This window comes from Humulus lupulus, chromosome 3 (genome assembly GCF_963169125.1).
Source record: "Humulus lupulus chromosome 3, drHumLupu1.1, whole genome shotgun sequence".
NCBI lineage: Eukaryota > Viridiplantae > Streptophyta > Magnoliopsida > Rosales > Cannabaceae > Humulus > Humulus lupulus.
Genome location: NC_084795.1, coordinates 26418557 through 26439777, shown reverse-complemented (window position 1 = coordinate 26439777; position 21221 = coordinate 26418557). Strand labels below are relative to the sequence as shown.

Below are 21221 nucleotides of genomic sequence, written 5' to 3'. Positions count from 1 at the left end.
AAGAGGGATGAGGGTGTGTGGTGACGGTGGTGTTGTGGCTACATATTTTGAGAAAATCGAGAGAAAGAGAGAGAAAAGAGAGAAGAGGAAGAGTATGAGAGAGGCATTTTTGGAAACAAGGGAAATAATAGCACTAAAATGTAATGTCATTACACCAATGATTTTTTTTTTTTATTAGAAGCCCCTATAATGCATAGAGCTTATTAATAAAAATTAATTTAGTAGATTATTAAAAAAAAATTATTTAAAAGTTATTGTATAGTATACTAAATTAATTTTTATTAATAAGCTCTATGATAACTTGTTATACTATATGACAACTCATTAGTTTTTGAAATAAGCTTGAATGTTACCATATTGTATCTTAATTGATAAGATATCATAATATAACTTAAAAATAACTAATTTGTATATGTCTACAAATATGTTTTGAAGGTAACCTAAATGTATCAGAAATAATATGATCTAAAAATAAAGGTTTTATAAAAAACAAGTAGTTAATTGGTATCTTATAAGTATTGTAAGCAACCAAAAGGTAACTTTTTAAGGTATTTTTTGAATTAGTTTACATTTTTAAGATATTTGTGTAAATTTCCGTTTAGTTTTTATACATTTTTAAAATACTAGTACTTAACTACAACTATTAACAAAGATTTAGTATTTTTGCTGTAAATAGAAAAAAATTGGTACTTTTTTTTTTTTTGAAGAGAAATATCATTAAACTGAAATATCATCCAGAATTACATTCATAAGCTCAGTAGGAGCATTATCAGCTCTAAATACACGGCCTGAAACGATGCTATGTGACTTTGCAAGAAAGTGTGCCACGGCATTTGCGGACCGTTTGACAAAAGTTAAGGAAATTTTCCTATACTTAAGGTCTTCCAACAGCTGCTTACATTGCTGAACAACTCGGCCAAAATAAGAGTGCATAGTAGTAGGACAATGAATTGCTTGGACAGCAACTAGGAAATCCGACTCTAGCATGACCTGTTGCCAAGTATTGTCTTTGATCCAGGAAAGGGCCTCACGAATGCTGATTGCTTCAGCAACATCTGGGGAAATTTGACCACGCTTGCAGGCTACTTTACATTCAAGCAAGGATCCAGTATGGTCTCGGGCAACACAGGAGTAACTAAAGCAATGTAAGGAATCAAAAAGTGCTGCATCGGTATTTACCTTTATCATATTAACAGGTGGAGGTAGCCAACGCTCACAGCCATCAGTTGGATTAATAAGGCCAAGAGATAAATCAAAGGATTTATCTTGAGCATATTGCCATTGACAAAGAACCGAAGAAGCCAATGCTGCAACTTCAGAGATTTCCAAACATTTTTTATTCCATAACAGATTGTTTCTGCATGTCCAGAGAGCCCAGTAGCCCATAGCAATCAAGCATCTCTTTTCCTTCTGCCGCAGATGGAACATTTGTGCCAGCCAATCACTAAAAGATCCTCCAAACTCTTCGAGGTGCTCAAACCCAAGATGATTCCAGCAAGCTCTAGAGAAAGAGCACTGAACCAGAATATGACCTGTAGTTTCTCTTTCTGTGTTGCAAAAAAGACAGACACTGTCAACAGGCACTCCTTTCGATTGCAGGCTGCTCTTCGTGGGGATGCATTCTCTACAAGCTTGCCACAAGAAGGTTTTCACCTTGGGAGGGATTTTCAAATTCCAGAGGAATCTCCAGAAGCCTGAGTTCGCACTAAGGGAAGTGATAGAGTGGGCGGTCTGTAACTGGGCATAGGCAGAGCGCACAGTGTAATTCCCCAGTCGGTTTGGCCGCCAGTACCATTTATTAGGCTCATTAGCATCGATGGGAATGCTAATGATCAAGTCGGCATCCCTTTCAATGAACATATCCTGGATAAGGTCTATATCCCACTGACCATGATCAAATGTCATAAGCTGAGCAACAGTTTTATTAGCCAAAGCAATAGAGGATGTGTGGACAAAAGGGTCTTCGCTAGGCAGCCAGGGGTCGTCAAGAATACTCACCTGAGCACCACATCCCACTCGAATAGATGCCCCTGTTTTAATCAAGGTTTGAGCCGCCATTATGCTTCGCCAAACGAAGCTAGGGTTGCTTCCAATTGCAGCTGAAAGAAACGATCCATGAGGATAATAACGAGCCTTATAGATGCGGCTAACCAAAGATAATGGTCTTGTTAAAAGTCGCCAGCCTTGTTTACCTAGTAAGGCCACATTGAAGTCATGTAAGGAGCGGAAGCCTAGTCCACCCGATGCCTTGGGTGTGCACATACGGTCCCAACTAAGCCAATGAATTCCTTTACCTCTAGAAGAAGAAGACGTCCACCAATACTTAGTCATAAGGCGCTCTATATCCTTTGTGAGCTCGATAGGGAGAAGGAACACACTCATTGCATAATTAGGGAGGGATTGTGCCACCGTCTTCAAAAGAATCTCCTTCCCTGCTCTAGATAAAAATTTGGTCTCCCAACCTTGATTCTTGATAAAATCCGCTCCTTAAGATACCCCAAAATTACTGTCTTTTTACGACCCATAATATTTGGGAGGCCAAGGTAAGTACTTTGGTCGTCTGCTTCATGATTACCCATCTCGCCACAAATAGTATCTCTATCTGCCACTAAAGTATTCCTGCTGAAGAAAACAGAAGATTTATCATAATTAATCTTCTGTCCCGATGCAAGCTCAAAAGTATGTAGAAGAGAAAGCACATGATTGGCTTCCTCGGAATTAGCTTTACAAAAAATGTAGCTGTCGTCGGCGAAGAACATATGAGATATTCTAGGAGCCCCTCGAGCCACCTGGATGCCGCTAATGAACTGCTTTCTTTCATATTCCTGTAATAGAGCAGAAAACCCCTCTGTGCAGATGATAAACAAATAAGAAGATAAGGGGTCGCCTTGGCGAAGACCCCTTTCCGGTATGATAAGACCAAATTCTTTACCACCATGTGCAATCTGGTACCTAGCAGATGAAACACACACCATAAAGAGAGAGACCAGTTTTTCATGAAAGCCCATCCTGCAAAGAACAGATCTTAAATAGCCCCACTCAACTCGATCATACGCTTTGCTCATATCAAGTTTAACTGCCATATACCCTTGCTTTCCATGACTTTTACGTTTCATATAATGCATAAGTTCGTAGGAGATCATAATGTTGTCAGTGATTAATCGACCTGGAATAAACGCACACTGGGAGTCAGAGATGACAACATCAATAACCTGCTTGAGTCGATTGGCCAGAACTTTAGTTATTATCTTGTATAACACATTGCAAAGTGAGATCGGTCGGATATCCAACATTGATAGAGGACTCTTCTTTTTCGGTATCAAAGCAATATTAGTGAAAGGGAGATTGTCTTGGAACTGTTCAGTATCCCAGAAACTCTTAACAGCTTGGACGACATCAGTACCCACAATCGACCAATATTTTTTATAAAATCCTGGAGTCATTCCATCAGGCCCTGGAGATTTTTCTGGATGCATTTGAAACAACGCACGCTTCACTTCTGCTGCATCAATTGGAGACATCATTAACTCATTATGGGCACCTGTAATAGACGGAGTAATGTGATTTACAACATGATCCCAGTTCATGACAGTGGACTTAAAAAGGGTCTGAAAATAATTAACAATCAAGTCCTGTAAACCATCTTCCCACCCGACTACAACACCTCTATCATTACGAAGAGAACAGATCTGATTGCGCCGTTGTCGAGTGCGAGCCGATGCATGAAAAAATTTAGAATTATTGTCCCCTTCTTTCAACCATATCTGCTTACGTCTCTGTTTCCAAAAAATTTCTTTTTGGGTCAAGACTTCAAAAAGCTGCTTGTTGGCGTCATTGTACTTACGAATAGAGTCACTATCCCGAAGACCCTTAAGTGATCTGATTAATCTCCTACAATCAGCAATACGGGTCTAAAAGTGCCCTGTGATATGTTTGCCCCAATTACCCAAGACCATCGCACATTGAGCGATCTTACTGGATATGTCGAGGTGACGATTTTGGCTCCAAATTTCTTCAACAATAAGGCGGCACATAGGCTCTCTAAGCCAACAATTTTCAAACTTAAATGAGCGGCTAGAACCATTACTGTACTTGGGGCTAGGATCAAGAAGGAGAGGACAATGATCAGAAGTTGTTACCTCAGTGTTTAGAAGCTTGGCTCCAGGGAAGAGATTAAGCCAAGAATCTGTGGCAAGGGCACGATCTAGACGAGCTTCCACCCAATGGAGAGTGCCACGGCCACGCTCCCAAGTGAAGGGATGGCCAATAAGATCGATGTCAATGAGCCCTAAATCCTGAACCAACTGCTGGAAACCCTCTAGAAGATTGTTAGGATAAGGTCGGCCACCACGCTTGTCCCTCTGGCTGAGCACGTTATTCATATCGCCTATAATGCACCAAGGAAGAGTAGAGGAGCTAGACAGATCACGAAGCAGCTGCCAAGTGATAGAACGATCTGAGCGATTTGGGTTGCCGTAAAATCCTGTGAGTCTATAAGCAGGGGTATTCTTGGGAGAGCAGACAACATCAATGTGATTTTTACTGAAAGAAAGTAGTTGGGCTTCTTCATTAAACTTCCAAAGAAGGGCCAGCCCACCACTATGGCCAATGGACTCAACCACAATCATGCCTTCAAAGCCCAAAGACCTCTTAATTCTATTAACTTTTTCAGTTTTACACAAGATTTCACAAAGAAAAATGAAATTGGGTTTCTTTTGGAATACACATTCCTTTAGGAATTGAACAGTCCGTGGGGTCCCAAGCCCACGGCAATTCCAACTTAAGGTACTCATAATCCCTGGCGGGTCCGTTGAACGGAACCCGCCACAAAGTCGTTTTTTGAGCTAGAAACCCCTTCTTTCCCTTTGGAATTCTTCTCACAAGCTTCACTTATAAGGCCCAGCCCGCTTGACGTTCCTTTACTTGAAATAGGGCCCAGAGTGACCTCGGGCCTTAATGAAATGGTATTACTCTCATCAACACGTGGGCCTTCATCATGGTAGGTCCTCCTCTTCTTGGACTCAACAGAGAATAGGCCTGTTTGTGTGGTCAATGGCAGATCTGAAGGTTGACCAGCTCCCCTATTAATATGGGATTTGGAAGAGCTGGAATCTCGGGCAATAACTCCCACGATCTGCATATTGCTAGTGAGGGGTGCCGAAGATCTCGCCTGGAAATGGGGAGTTGCTGAAGTCGTGGGTTGCTGTGAAAACTGATTAGGGAAGAGCGGAGGAGTAGGGGTGCTGGTCGGAGACGCATTGTCTGCCATAGCCGCCGGTATCTCCTTCAACTCATTACGAAGCCACTGCTCGCCGATGAGTTTGGTCTGACGTCTAAAAGGGGCTCGCATCCAATCCCCATATGGGTAAACAATCTCAGATTCATTAACATCGAACCGTGTAGCACAAAATTTTTCAGAATGCCCAAGTAATCCACATATGAAGCAAAACGTGGGGATGTTTTCGTATTTGAAATTATCCCAGAACCATTCATCACCCGTTTTTCGAATCTGCATCCTTCTCTTTAGGGGCTTATTGAGATCGAGAGTGACCCTAATCCTCATGTAATCCCTCCATATACCCATGAAATTTTTTGGACAGGATTCAACAAACTGACCAATATACTCCCCAATGGCCTTAAGGACTTTAGCAGGCATAAAACCTGTATGAAGATCATGCACCTGGACCCAAACATCCAAAGTCTGCTGTTCGATACACTGAGGATTTCCATCATTTAGCATACGAGAAATAACCAGAGCTTTCCTATTGAAATACCATGGGCTGACATCAATCACCCGTTTGATATCGATTTCATGGTAAAATTGAAATATGAATCGATTCGAATCCAATTCCTTCATATATACTCCTTTCCCGGGACGCCAAAGCGCGGCCAATGTTTGTTGCATTGACGGGAAGTCAAGAGCCCCAACCGAGATAAATCTACCCACCAGACAAAGTTTCCAGTTAAATCCATGTTCATCTTCCACTTCCACGCCGTTGAGATCTGGGATTGCCAAACCACCTTCATCTTCTTCTGTCAAATGAACTTCAGGCGCATTTCCTCTGGGACGGCTGGACGATGCCATTAGAAGTGAGTCAAAAAGGTCAAAACCAAGAAAGACAAAGAGACCAATCACAAGAGACCAAGAACCAAGAAGACGACAAAGCAACTACACCACCATGACAAAAGTCAAGACACGTACTTACACTCTCCTCTTGTTTTCGTTTTCGTTTTTGTTGCAAATTAACTTTTACTTGTACGATTCAGCAAAACTTTAATATTATTGCTGCCAAAATAAAAGAATTAGCATTTAAGTGCAACTATCAGTAAAGATTTGGTAATTTTTCCAACAAATATCCCAACTTTTTTTCAAATTAGACCAAAATACCCTATAAAATTATTAATTAATTATTTTAATTTATATTTATTCATATTTTAATAAATAAAATTCAAAATAAAGCTAAACAAACAATTAATTAAAAAAAACTTATTTCTTTACTACAAACTTAGATTTTAAACCAAAAATTCATATCCAAATCCATAATTTAAAATTAGATTTTGAAATCAAACATAGAAATTAAATGAGAAAATTATAAATAATCTTCCAACAAGAATGATATGGTTTTTCATCTTCTTTATTAGTTCTTGTAACTAAATACAATCTCCAAAATCTCAACAAAAAATACAATAAACAAAAATGGAAAACTTATCACAATAGAAATCAAACCAACCCAGTAAATCCACACCACGATAATCACTATAAATGATCTCAAATCCCAAAAATAAAAAAATATTTTCCATTGAAACATTAAAAGTTTCAATTTTGGATATGTGAAAATGGTTTGTATGCCCAAAAGAATCTCAACCTTGCTTTAGCATTGTTTGCAGCCAAACCACATTTGCCTTTGACAAACGAAACAACCCCAGATCTCAAATCCAAATAAACCCATCTTGTATGCCCACCCCTACTGTAATGACCCACTAATCTAGACTATTTGGACCATTAACGAATCTATACATAAAGCTTACATTTTTGCGGAAATACCATAATTTATTATAAACTTGTAGAAACAAAGGTTACTTTCATAAAAATAAGTAGGATATGGGTACCCATTGTCTTAAAAACAAAAATAACTTAAAGTAAAAAGAGTTACATAGAAAATGCAGAAAATACATTTAAAACCATAAAAAACATAAACAAGACTACATCCTCGAATCGAATAACGCTCGGCCCCTTGACTCCATTCGCCATCGATACACATCCTCTAAGCGTCACGAATCTTACCGCCTCTAAAGCTTATTTTCCTGCACATAAAACAAAAAGGAATGAGCCTAATGCCCAGCAAGGAAAAATCTAACACATAGTCATAAACATAATTTCATAAGAAACATAAAAACATATCATAACACATAATACACTTATTATAATGGTCATTATTACTTGGGGTCCCATAGACTAAACAAGCATATGCCCATGGGATTAGTGGGGTCCTACTAGCTAAGTAGGTCATATGCCCATAACCCATTTGGGGTCTTGTTAGTCATATGGGTCATATGCCCAAGCCTACAAACATACATGCATACATATTCATAACATATCATAACATAACACATAAGATAACATAAACATAAACATATAGATTCTAGCCTATTTTCCTTACCAAAGTTACCGGGATATAATGGACTGAGTTGGGACTTTTGGAACACTCCTAAAACCATAATGAACATGAGTGAGTTGAAAGAAGGAAAGAGATGAAAAGGAAATGGGAAGACTAAACCATTTGAGAAACATGCTTACCACAACTTATGTGCTTAAGAACTTGGATTCCCTAACCAAAATAAAGATTAAGGTTAGAGATTGAGTAGAAGACTATGAGGAAGAAAATAACATAATACAGAAAGGAACTAGAGTTTTGGTTACCTCAAAGACTTGAAAGACCAATCTACACCTCAACCGAAATACTATAGAACCTCACTTCCCAAAGTGTTTGATAAGCTTATGATGTTTAAGCTTATGATTTCCCAAACCCAGGTGTTTAACTCTCACACTCTCCTAGCACTTGCAGCTTCTGAACTTAGAGCAAAAGGTGAATAATGGCTGGGTACTAGGTCCTATTTATAGAGTTTTGGAATGAAAGTATCTTGATTTTACTTGAATAAAAATAATGGCTTTTTAGGTGAAAATCATTTGAATAATCGTTCAGCAGAGGCTGAAGACTCGTTCAAAAGATGCTGGACTTATGGAGGAGTTTGAATGGCTGAAAGGAAAAGAATTCAAAAACAATTGAACATATGTTGAAGGAGGCGATATATCGCCCCCTGTAGGCGATATATCGCCTGGGCCAGTATGCCCAAGGCTCCCGTGCATCGTCTCGTGTTTTCCGTATCTACGTGCTGTGATATATCGCCCCCTATAGCTGCGATATATCGGCATACGCTGATTAATTAAACACGAGATTACACATTTTTAGCTAAGTTTGAATGGGGTAAACAGCCTTGACTAAGCCTTCAACGTATTCAAAGCTGCTGACTGACCCTATAACATTCAAACTTTACTCCTTATTAAATTTAATCCTCAAAAATACTTAATCCTTAATCACCATTCATAACATGTGCTTAAAATCCTATTGGTTGATATCTAAACCTTATAGTATAATAAATATAATCCTTAATATCAGTCACATTAATCAAACCTTAGGTTAAACTTAATATTCTTAAACTATAGATTAAACTTAGAAAATCTATAAGTACTACTATGAGTGTCCAAATAATTCCCGGTCTGAACCAAAAATCCACAGTAACAAAGATAATGCTATAAATACTATCATACTATTATCTATCTTAGCTAAGTAAAGTTCTTGGACTCTACACCTACTCACATTCTCCACCAAATCAACACACGCCCTACTTAACGCAACCCAACTCGTCTTCACTGTAACTAATTTCCCTTCACCAAATTCACACAGTCGTCCTCCCCAGCAATGTTTTGTCTTCAACCTTTAACTCATTTGTCACCTTTTTCAATATATCTCTCTCTTTCTCTTTTCAACCTCATCATTTCCTTAGCTTGCCTCCATGCAATTGTTGCAACTCCCCCCTAGCTAGGCCAAATGCTAGTGATGACAATTTGTGTTCACAGATCTTGTTTGTATAGTGTCACAACTCATGCATTACAAGCAAACACTTAACCCAAATCTGATTTGTTTATAAATAAGTTGACATGACATGACTCATGTAAACCGATTACTAGATGATCGTGTTCGGTTTGTATCAATATGTCAACTTATTAACCTATTAATGACATACTTAACACATTTATAACATGTTTATGACTCCTTTAACACTAATATTACATATTTATGACCAATTCAACACTAATTTGACTTGTTTATAACTTATTTAGTATTTTTTTTTAAAAAAACTAAATATAATAAACTAGTTGTTATTGTGTCATTTCCGGTTTTTATAGTGCAAACCAAAAATGATCCAAACTCATTTAAGATAAACTCAAACTCATTTATTTCATGCGATTTTTTAGTGATATTATCACATTTAACCTGTTTTGTAGCCCCTACCAAATGTTGATCAAAAGAAGAACAATAGAGATTAAATAGAGAGTTGTGAAGGAGGAATTAATATTAATATAATAAACAAGTTGTTATTGTGTCATTTTTGGATTATATAGTTCAACCAAAAAATGACCAAAACACATTTAAGATAAAGTCAAACTCATTTATTTCATGTGAGTTTTAAGTCATATTATCACATCTGACTCGTTTTGCTACCCTTACCAAATGTTGATAAAAAAGAAAAGCAATGGAGATTGAATATTGAGTTGTGAAGAAGAAATTGATATCTCTAGGTTTTATTTTTTATTTTATTGATGCTTCTTTTTATTTTATTTTAAATTTAAAATATGATATCTTTTTTATTTTGTTTTGTTTAAAATCTAATAATATTTGTAAGATTAATTAGTAATACATCATAAGTATTTTTTTCATATTTAAAAATATTTTGATCAAATTTAAGGCTTAGGACAATTTTTAAAAAAACTAAAGTCCTAGTGGTAATTCATAAAAGTATAGTGACTAAAATAGTATAAAGCCAATAAAAAATAATAAAATGATCGTCCACTTTCTCCCTTATGTTTTAATAAATGTCGCTTTTTAGATTTAGTAAGTAAATGGCATTTTAAAAATAAATATACTAAATAGCAAATAATAGATTTATCAAAGGCAAAAATAAATATATCGACAAAACAAGTAGGTATACCTAAAAAAAATACTAGCCAAATAAACAAACAAGCATATATACCATAGACAAACACAAATATACCAAATGTGATACACTAGAGACAAACATAGATATATCAAAGGCAAAAATAGATATACTTACAAACAAGCAGATATACTTACAAAAAAAAAAACTAGCCAAATGTAGACACGCCAAAAATGATATACCAGAGACAAATATAGATAAACATAGAAAAAATAAATATATTGACCAAACAAGTAGATATAGCATAACCAAAAATAGATATACCCAAAGTAAAAATAAATATACTGATAAAACAAACAGAAAAATTAGCCAAATCAATCTCTCACAAATTCAAATCTTTATTTTATAAATGATCTTTGTACTTTTTCAACTAAAAGTAAAATATTTTTATCAATTATTAAATAATTTTGACTATTTTGCTCATAAATTTAAAATGAGGATATTTATCTATTGATTTAATAGAACTAATTTTCTACAAATAGATTTTGGAGGTAACCAAAATGTATATGATTTAAAAATGAAGTTTTTTTTTTTTATGAAAAGGTAATCAATCAGTATCTTTTCGGTGTCGTAAACAACCAAAATGTTAATTTTGAAAACTAAGAAAATAAAAAATACGAGATTCCGTGAAATTTTCTATTTTAGGTATATTATTTTTTAAATCCAATATTTTTTTAATAAAGTGACAAGATATTTTTGTAAATAAAAAGTTGTAGGTGATTTTTGGAATTAAAATACAAAAACCAATATAAAAGGTAAATTTCTTTCTTTTTTGAGGAAATTACGCCAATTATGAGATTTTTTTTTAAATTTTGAAAAATATGACATTTTTTTTTCTTAAGTTTCTTATGGAATTTTATTTTGTTTACATTTTTATGCGAGTATTTTCTCATATATTTGCAATATTTTATTTATATACCTATTTTATTTTTTATAAAGTTTTAATATGTTTTGAGGTTATTTTTATAATTTTAATCTATGTGTATTATTTTTTATCATTCATATATTATAACCATGCTTTTTTTTACATCAGTTTTTTTTCTTCAAAAAACTGATGTAAAAAAAAAGCATGGTTATAATATATGAATGATAAAAAATAATACACATAGATTAAAATTATAAAAATAACCTCAAAACATATTAAATCATCATGCTTTTTATTTCCATTTCTTCTTCTTTTTTTCTATTTTTTATCTTCTTCAATCAACATTTTCTCCGCAGTAACCGATTACTACTATCAAAATAATTTTGATTTTTTTTTTGTGGTAGTAATTGTATGCCAGTGTCAATTTTTTTTAGTGATGTGTGGAACATGTTACAACTATAAAAATCACTTTTATTTTTAAGTGGTGTTGTAGTAACTAGTTACAACTATAAAAATAATTTTCATTTTTTTATTAATGTACCATTATCAAAAAACCAACTGAATTATAACCGGTTACTAAGTGAGATTTGGAAGAAAAAAAAACAGATATGAAAAAAATATATTAAATTGATAATGAAGGTAACTAGTTACAGCTACGTCTGAAAAAATAGATATAAAAAAAAAAAGAACTAGTTGCGGTGGTAACTAGTTACTTAGCCAGACCTGGAAACAAATAGGATCCAAACAAAAGATCTAAATTCATCATAATCGTAACTGGTTACATCTAGGTTTAAAAAACATTAGATCTAAAAAAAACAGTGTTGACCCCCAAATTGGTCAACGACACGGAGTCAGATAAACAATATAAAAGGAGATGAAAACCAGAAGAAATTCAAATGGAAAAGTAAATGACACAAACGATTTATAGTGGTTCAGCCCCAATTGGATGGTAATGACCTATTGTAGAGTCCAAGAACTTTACTTAGCTAATTGTTTAGTAGTATTATAGTATGTTTAGTATTATCTTTGTTACTGTGGATTTTTGGTTCAGACCGGGTATTATTTGGACACTCATAGTAGTACTTATAGATTTTATAAGTTTAACCTATAGTTTAAGAATATTAAGTATAACCTAAGGTTTGATTATATGACTGATAATTAAGGATGATATTATTATATTATAAGGTTTAGACATCAACCAATAGGATTTTAAGCACATGTTATGAATGGTGATTAAGGATTAAGTATTTTTGAGGATTAAATTAATAAGGAGTAAAGTTTGAATGTTATAGGGTCAGTCAGCAGCTTTGAATACGTTGAAGGCTTAGTCAAGGCTGTTTACTCCATTCAAACTTAGCTAAAAATGTGTAATTTCGTGTTTAAATATTCAGCGTATGCCGATATATCGCAGCTATAGGGGGCGATATATCGCAGCACGTAGATACGGAAAACACGAGACGATGCACGGTCGCCTCGGGCATACTGGCCCAGGCGATATATCGCCTACAGGGGGCGATATATCGCCTCCTCCAGCATGAATTCAAACTCTTTTGAATTCTTTTCCTTTCAGCCATTCAAACTTCTTCAAAAGTCCAGCATCTTTTGAACGAGTCTTCAGCCTCTGCTGAACGATTATTCAAATGAATTTCACCTAAAAAGCCATTATTTTTATTCAAGTAAAAATCAAGATACTTTCATTCCCAAACTCTATAAATAGGACCTAGTACCCAGCCATTATTCACCTTTTGCTCTAAGTTCAAAAGCTGCTAGTGTTAAGTGAGTGTGAGAGTGTAAACACCTGGTTTGGGAAAATCATAAGCTTAAACATCATAAGCTTATCAAACACTTTGGGAAGTGAGGTTCTATAGTATTTCGGTTGAGGAGTAGATTGGTCTTTCAAGTCTTTGAGGTAACCAAAACTCTAGTTCATTTCTGTATTATGTTATTTTCTTTCTCATAGTCTTCTACTCAATCTCTAACCTTAATCTTCATTTTGGTTAGGGAATCTAAGTTCTTGAGCACGTAAGTTTCGGTAAGCATGATTCTCAAATGGTTTACTCTTCCCATTTTCCTTTTCATCTCTTTCCTTCTTTCAACTCACTCTTGTTCATTATGATTATTAGGAGTGTTCCAAAAGTCCCAACTCAGTCCACATATCCCGGTAACTTTGGTAAGGAAAATAGGCTAGAATCAATATGTTATATGCTTATGTTATCTTATGTTTATGTTGTTAAATGTGTTATGATATGTATGCATGTATGTTTGTAGGCTTGGGCATATGACCCATATGACTAACAAGACCCCAAATGGGTTATGGGCATATGACCTACTTAGCTAGTAGGACCCCACTAATTCCATGGGCATATGCTTGTTTAGTCTATGGGACCCCAAGTAATAATGGCCATTATAATAAGTGTATGTTATATGTATTATGTTAAGTCTTTATGTTTCTTATAAAGTTATGTTTATGACTATGTCTTAGATTTTCCTTGCTGGGCATTAGGCTCATTCCTTTTTGTTTTATGTGCAGGAAAATAAGCTTTAGGGGCGGAAAGATTCGTGACGCTTAGAGGATGTGTATCGATGGTGAATGGAGTCAAGGGGCCGAGCGTTATTCGATTCGAGGATGTAGTTTCTGTTTTATGTCTTTTTTACATGTATTTTCCGCACCATTTATGTAATGTCTTTTATTTTAAATCATGTTTTGTTTTTAAAGACAATGGGATCCCATATCCTTCTTAGTATTCTATTTATTTGTAAGTAACTCTTATTTTTACAAGTTACTCAATAAAATTATGGTATTTTCATAAAAATGTAAGTTTTATGTATAGTTTCGTTAATGGTCCAAATAGTCTAGATTAGTGGGTCATTACACCTATGTCCACTTAGTGTTCTTATTGATGTAGAGTCCCAATACTGTGATCAGTGAACTAGGGTTCACGAGTTTCACAAACCTAGGGAGAATTACAACTTCGGTGAATAATCACACTCTAATTTTCTCTCAGGATTCAAAGATCGAAAAGTAAAAAAAAATCCCTTTCCTCAAGCCCTTTGATTCTTATTTATAGGCTCAAGAATGTTACATGGGCCAGTGGGCCTTAATTACAATTAAGACTTGCGTATCTAGGCAATAAAAGAAATTACAATTAATGCATAATTATAGAACTACATAAATAAGAGAAAGTATACAACCAAGCTGGTCGCACATAAGTACGATGCTTGTTAAACCAATAACTTTCTGGCTGATGGCCGAGCAGGATATATTCATTTAAAGCCGCCATATGTCTATCACACATAGGTTAATCCTGCCATATCATCATGGATTGTTTTTGGGTAAACATTTCCCCCCAAGTTTATTTTATTGCGACCAGCATAAAATAAACTTAGACAGCCGACCTTTCATATGCCTTGTCAAATCTGTCAAAGCCGTCCATGCCTTCTCGAAAAAGGCAAACAATCATATCATTGCAGTTTCTCAAAAAGTGGTTTGACGGCTATTACGCTTACACATGCCTCAAAAAATCACCCCTCATGATTACCTCTGTAATCGTGCTTCAACCAATATATATATAGCCCTTTATATTTACCTTTTACTTTCTATATTTTTCTCAAGAACACTGAAGAACAGAACCCTTCGAACCCAGAAGACCCAAACGATCCCAACGATCCACGGAGTTTTTGCCTATCCATTCATCATCTCGGAAGTTTTCACTAATCTTTATCCAAGTAAGTTTCTCAAACTTCTCCGTCATCAGACTGCCATGCAATATTTAATTTCTGGTTTGTTTCGGACTTTGAGTTTCTGAATGTTCTTGAAAAACTGATTTGGGGAAAAAGGGTACGTAGGTCTGAGGATGATAGGATAAGAAAATAACAATATATGAGGCTTAGGAATCAGTTTGGGAGTTAGGATTATTGATTTAGAGCATAAAATCGAAGTAAAAATTCGATTTTTAAGCATGCAGAAAAAACTGGGTTTTTCTGCCCTTTCAGAGTCAAGAAGTTTTTCCTGAAAAACTTTTTACTTTTGCTTGTTAATCCGTTTTCCAAACTGTTCGCATAAAATTTAGTGTTTTTGTTAGAATGTTGTTGGTCGTATAAAAGCTTAACTTTTATACACGAGCAACGTTATTCCAACTTTTCCACTTTAATGGTCTATTGGCCATAGATTCTCATTTCCCCTTCTCTGTTCGCATATTTTCATGCACGACCCATGGGGAGGTGAGAGGCCGATCGACGACAACTTGCTCACGCAGTTACTCAAAGATCAGGAACAGCCTTCACTGCTAATCCCGGAAATTCTATTTTCTCATAACCCTTCAAATAGACCTTCGACCAGTCCAACAAACATGGGTCGAGTAAAATGCACTACTCGAAAGAAAAAGAAAACAACCACCCCTCCTGCCAAACAGCCTGCTCCTCAAGCTGAAAATCCTTCGACCAACCCTTAAACCTGAAAGTACTCCCCAGCCAGGAATCCAAACAAAAGCCCAACCTCGGGACGTCCTTCGACCAGAGGTCGAATGGTAAGTGGTACCTCCTAGCAACATTACAACTAGGATGGTGGGGAATTATCTCAAGAAGTACAGACTTCCTGGGATAACCTTAATTAAGCCTACAATCGACCAGCGGGCAAACCTGCCTGGGGGCGCCTTCAGCACCGGGTTAAGATACCACATTGAGACAGGGGCAACCTTGCCTCTTCATCCGTTTTTTCAGGGGGTGGCCAACTATTTCAAGGTCGCTCCCTTCCAAACTACCCCAAACAGATATAGAGTGCTTTTTGCTCTCTATATCCTGTATAGCCATAAGAAGTGGCCCGTTCCTATGCCACATGAGATCAATTATTTGTTTGATCTTAAGTCCAACCCCAATCACAACAACACAGGGTTCTTCCACTTTTACCACCAAGAATCTGCTCGCACTTTCCTGAGTGAGATCACCCACAAGTCCAACGTGGGAAAGTACTTCCATGTAACGACCCAAAATCTCTATTGTGGCTTAAGGGCCTTGATTAGTGTGCCGGGAGGGCATAAGTGGCTTATGAGTGTGTTTATTAATTTAATGCATCAATATATGATAAGCATGCTTGTATGGTTATATGAATGTAAATGTGATTATATGCTATAACTGTGAGGACCACATTATCATGTGGGTAAATCTACAGCATGCGACTTGAGGCGATCCTAGGGAACTAGTTAGCGGGAAAGTCACAACGGGGCTTAATACTTGACTCTAGGCAAGTCAAGGGGTATTTCAGGTATTGGATGGTTATTTAGGCTATCGGGTTATGGAAATAAATAATTGGAGATATATTTGAGGTTAGGAAGTCTAGGTGGGAATACTGGGGAATTTTACCATTTTGCCCTCGAGGACGTTTCCGGCACCCCGAGCCTTGGGATTAACTTAATCACCTAAGGATACACTAAGTAAAATCTGAGAACATAGTGGAACACAAGGAACCAACCCTCCTGCTTTCCCTCTTCTCTCTCAAAGGAAAAACCACAGAAAACTTAAGGAATTTAGCTGGGAATTCAGTGGTTTAGGCTGGAATCTTGAAGGGTTAGCCTAGTGTTAAGCTAAGGAGTTTAATCAAGAACTGAGGTAAGATTTAAGCTTTGTGCATGGTGGTTAATTCTGTGTTCTGGCTTGGTTTTAAAGTGTTTATGGTTTTGAAATTTAAGGACTGAATTGAAGCTAGAAAGCTTGGGTTTTAGCTCAGAAATCGTTAAGGGAGTTGGTTCTGCAGTGGAGGTAAGCTTGAATCTATGATCTAATGGTTGAATTCTGGTGTTTCATTGCTGGATTTTTTTATGTTCTTGAGCTACTGGGTTTCAGAAATCAAAATGGGATTTTAATGAGTTTTTAAGCTAGGTTTTTGCTGGATTATGTTGCTAGAATCATGTTATAAGTTTTGTGATCAATGGGTTTTGGAATTAGGGTGCTTTGGGGTGGTTTTGAGCAAGGTTGGGATGTTAGGAATGGTGGATTTTCTGGGCACGAGGGGCTAGGCCACGGCTCTGTTCTAGAGTGTCGCGGCCCTGCGAAGCAAAGAAGAACCAAGGAGGCTCTGCAGTGGGGAAGCGTCGCGGTGCCACAGGGCAGGGTCGCGGCGCGTGTCTGTCTTGAGAGAGGCCTAGCCTCTATTTTAGGGGCGGGCTGCGGCCCTTAAGGGCATTTTTAGCTGTTTGAAGGTTTTAAGCACGGGAACCTAACCTAGGGTGCTCGGGATCAATTCCACCACCGTGCTTGGTGGAATTCGATGTCCTGGAAGCTAGAACTTCCCCCAGAAACCTTTATTTGAATATTAATGGAATCCCTTATCTTGGTTGTGACTAGGTAAAAGCTAGGCTCGGGAGACGGATAGTGCTCAAGGGGCGTTTCTCGTAATCGAAGTGGTTGGAAATTAAAGGTAAGAAAACTGCACCCGGTTGTGGATTCATAATGGGACTAAGGGTTCCCTATTTTGTATGCCTTATAGAGGATGGTATTATGCCATGTAAATGGTAGTAAAACGGCCTAAGTGTGCCGATGTTTACATTAGCGCATAGGGCACAACTCGGCCACTGGTAGATGACGACAGCTTATTATGCACTGAGCTCGGTTTAAGCGGGCCGGAGTCAGTGGGGTAAATAGAGGGTGCGACCTAAGGGTGTCGACCCTAATTATCGTATAATCTGGTTGTTGTGGTTGACTGTTGAATATGATGTGCTGATTGGCTAATTGTTAGCTTATGAATTCATGCTTATGTCAGTAAGTATATGTTTAATTAGGGATTGCTAAATGTTTAAACATGCTTAAAGGGGTTTATGATTAATACCAGTACTTGTGTTGTGATATTATGTTTTCTTGCTAGGCCTTGGCTCACGGGTGCTTCATGGTGCAAGTAAAGGCAAGGGCAAGCTTGATCAGCCCTGATTTAGAGAGCTCTGGGAGCATAATGTACATGAACAGCTGCTCAGCCACCACGGTTGAGGGGAGACAAGGACAGGAGAACCATAAACATATATTTTGCCTTTAGAATGGCTAGTGGTTGTCTGTACACTGGAAATTTTGTAAACAGACTTTTAAATGTTGTCTCTTTTGGGATCCCATGCCTTAAATGTTTAATTATATGAAAAGTTTCTTTTGAGACCAAAACCTTTTAACCCTAGCGCATTAATGACCTTAGAAAACATGATTTTAACTAAATGACTTAATTAGCAAGTCTTGCACCTTTATAAATACACAGTGTAACGGTCTTGGCTATCTAGGGCGTTACATTCCAGGAGTACTTTTTAACACCGGATCTGGTCGCCAACAATCTGGCCTTCACTGAAGGAGGTAAATTATTTATTCATTGGTCGCTTAATTTCCTTTAGCTTTTCTACACATTCTTTAGAACTTCGATGTCATTTAGGTCCGTGGCGTCGACCAACTCCTACTCCAAAGATGGAGATATGAGCAGAATCCTTTGCCAGCAAGACCGACATAGAAAAAAGCGTCAAAGAGTTGGTCACGGAGAACAATCTAAGGCTGGTTGGCCTTCTGGCGCCTCACCAGGATGTGAGGGAATCAACTGCAGGGAGTGCTACCGGTGGAGGAGTTCCCGAGCAGCACCAAGATGTGTCACAACCTCCAAGGAGGAGGACAACAAGAGTGACCATCAGGGAACCGTCCAGCACCCCGTGAGCAGTCGCTGCCCCTGCTCCATCAGGAAAGGGCAAGCATAAGGTTTTTGAACACCCCGAGCCTATTCTTGAATCGTCAGATGAGAACGGTACTGACTTCTCACTCTTAGACAATTTTCCCATTCCCTGTCATTTATTTGACGGGGATGGCAACTTTAAATTCATGCCTAATTTAAATTCAGACTTCTTCAAGGCAGTGAGTGAGTGTAGCAGTAGTACAATAAATAATGTAGCGACCAGTAGTTGTAGCTCGGGTATTTTACTTGTAATTTCTTTGATCTTATTTCCTTGATTTAGTAAGTATCTTCATCTATATTGCCTGACCATTCGCTTCTATTTTGCAGTCATGTCAGCTGAAGATCTGTTCGACTTGTACAGTGAACCTGAACCCGCTGCTCCGCCGAGCAAGAAAAAGGGGAGCAGGCAACACCGCGGAGAGAACAGCAGCAACCCTCCGACAAAAAAGGTTCGGACTACGGATCCTCCAACGCCAGCTCCTTGCAAGGAAACAACACCTCCTCTAGCTCCCATCGACCAGACGTCTCCGCCACCCCCTGCCAACCAGACACATCCTCCAGCGCCTGTTAACCAATCTCCTCCAGCTCCTGCTGACCAAACACCTCCTGATCGAACAGGAGAAGCTTTGACAAACATTGTGCTTAGTTCGGCCAAGGATAGGCTGACTAAGCTATCGAGGCACCGACGTAGCCGAGAGGCCATCATCGGTACCAACTCCATGGAGATCGACCAGACCATTAACCGCGCGCTGAATGAAGTGCTCAGCATAAGTTGCCATTTACTGCTGAGCTTTATTTGTTTATCTTGTCATTTTATTTCTACTAATAGTTTTACCTTCTTACTGATCACAGGGAGTTCTAACCATGAGCGCTAGCTAGCGCCGCTAGAGAGCCCTGACTGCTCAATATGAGAAGAGACTTGGCGAATAGCTTAAGGCGTCCGAGGACAGACACGTTGAGGAGCTTAACCTTTGCTGCACGGGCAGCTTTTTCTTTTAAATAGAGAATTACATCTGAGCAGTTACTGCTAGCAATGTAAAACAATTTACTTTTAATATTTAGATATTATAATACTTGCAATATATTACAACATCCTGTCAACGTGACCGAACTTAGCATAGTACTTTGGTTTGATTTAACAAAATTTAAACAAAATTTTGAAAAATACTCTAAGTACCTTAGCATGCTTTCACTTATTTTGCTTGTGTGTTTACATATACTTGTCGATATGCTTTGCTTACTAGATACCTTATATGCCCCCCAAGTGATTGAGGAGTTTTAGGTCCTCTGTCACTTGCCTTGACCAAGACATGTTCGAACATTACTGCTCGTAATAGACATTTATAAAAAATGATAATATAGCAAAACAACACACGTAATGAGTAAATACTTGTAATTAATACAATAGTTGGCAAGATTGACTGGCTGCACACAGTCCCTTTTATTTCTCGTAATAAATGGACAATTGTGTCTGTACTTGTGATCAAAAATATGATCTTACACTTATAAGCGATCAGTCACAAGATTGACTAACCATTGTTCATAAACTTGTAAAAAGTAAAATTGATACAAGCCAATTCTTTAAGAAGAATTGTTTATTGATAGTACTTGCGCAGGTGTTCTCCATTCCAATAGTGAGGAATGAGATCTCCATTTAAGCGAGCAAGTTTATAAGTGCATGGATGGAGGACTTCTTCGATTTGGTATCGTCCTTCCCAGTTAGGTCCAAGTACACCAGCAGCTTGATCGCGGGTGTTAAGGAAAACTCTTCTAAGTACTAGATCTCATACATTAAACTTTCTTTCGCGTACTTTAGAGTTAAAATACCGGGCAAACTTTTGCTGGTAAGCTGCTACTCGGAGTTGGGCTTGATCACACCTTTCATCGACCAAATCCAAAGATTCCATCAATAACTGACTATTAGCGTCTTGATCGTATGCCATCCTTCGATGTGATGGAAGATCTAATTCAACAGGCAACATAGCCTCATATCCATAAGCAAAGGAAAATGGAGTATGGCTTGTTGCTGTTCGATGCGACGTTCTATATGACCAGAGGACTTCAGGCAACTGCTCTAGCCATGTCCTATTTGCTTCTTCAAGCCTTTTCTTGAGAGTATCTTTCAGTGTCTTGTTGACAACCTCAACTTGTCCGTTTTCCTGCGGATGAGCTACTGAAGAAAAGATTTTGATAATCTCATGTCGTTCGCAAAAATCCGTGAACAGATCACTATTAAATTGCGTGTCATTGTCTGAGACAATTTTTCTTGGCAATCCGTAGCGACACACTATGTTCTTGATTACAAAATCCAGCACTTTCTTGATCGTTATGGTTGTCAGTGGCTCAACTTCAGCCCACTTTGTGAAATAGTCAATGGCTACCACGACATAT

At 37.4% G+C, this 21221-nt stretch overlaps 1 protein-coding gene across 1 annotated transcript; it reads right to left on the bottom strand.

Annotated features, from left to right (window-relative positions):
* Positions 1–2414: 2414 nt before the first annotated feature.
* On the bottom strand, positions 2415–4793 carry LOC133823820 (uncharacterized). The gene is made up of 2 exons (XM_062256669.1): positions 4063–4793; positions 2415–3891 (listed from the first exon to the last, which is right to left on the bottom strand). The coding sequence occupies exons 1-2, from the start codon at positions 4791–4793 to the stop codon at positions 2415–2417; spliced, it is 2208 nt and encodes a 735-aa protein (XP_062112653.1).
* Positions 4794–21221: the final 16428 nt, after the last annotated feature.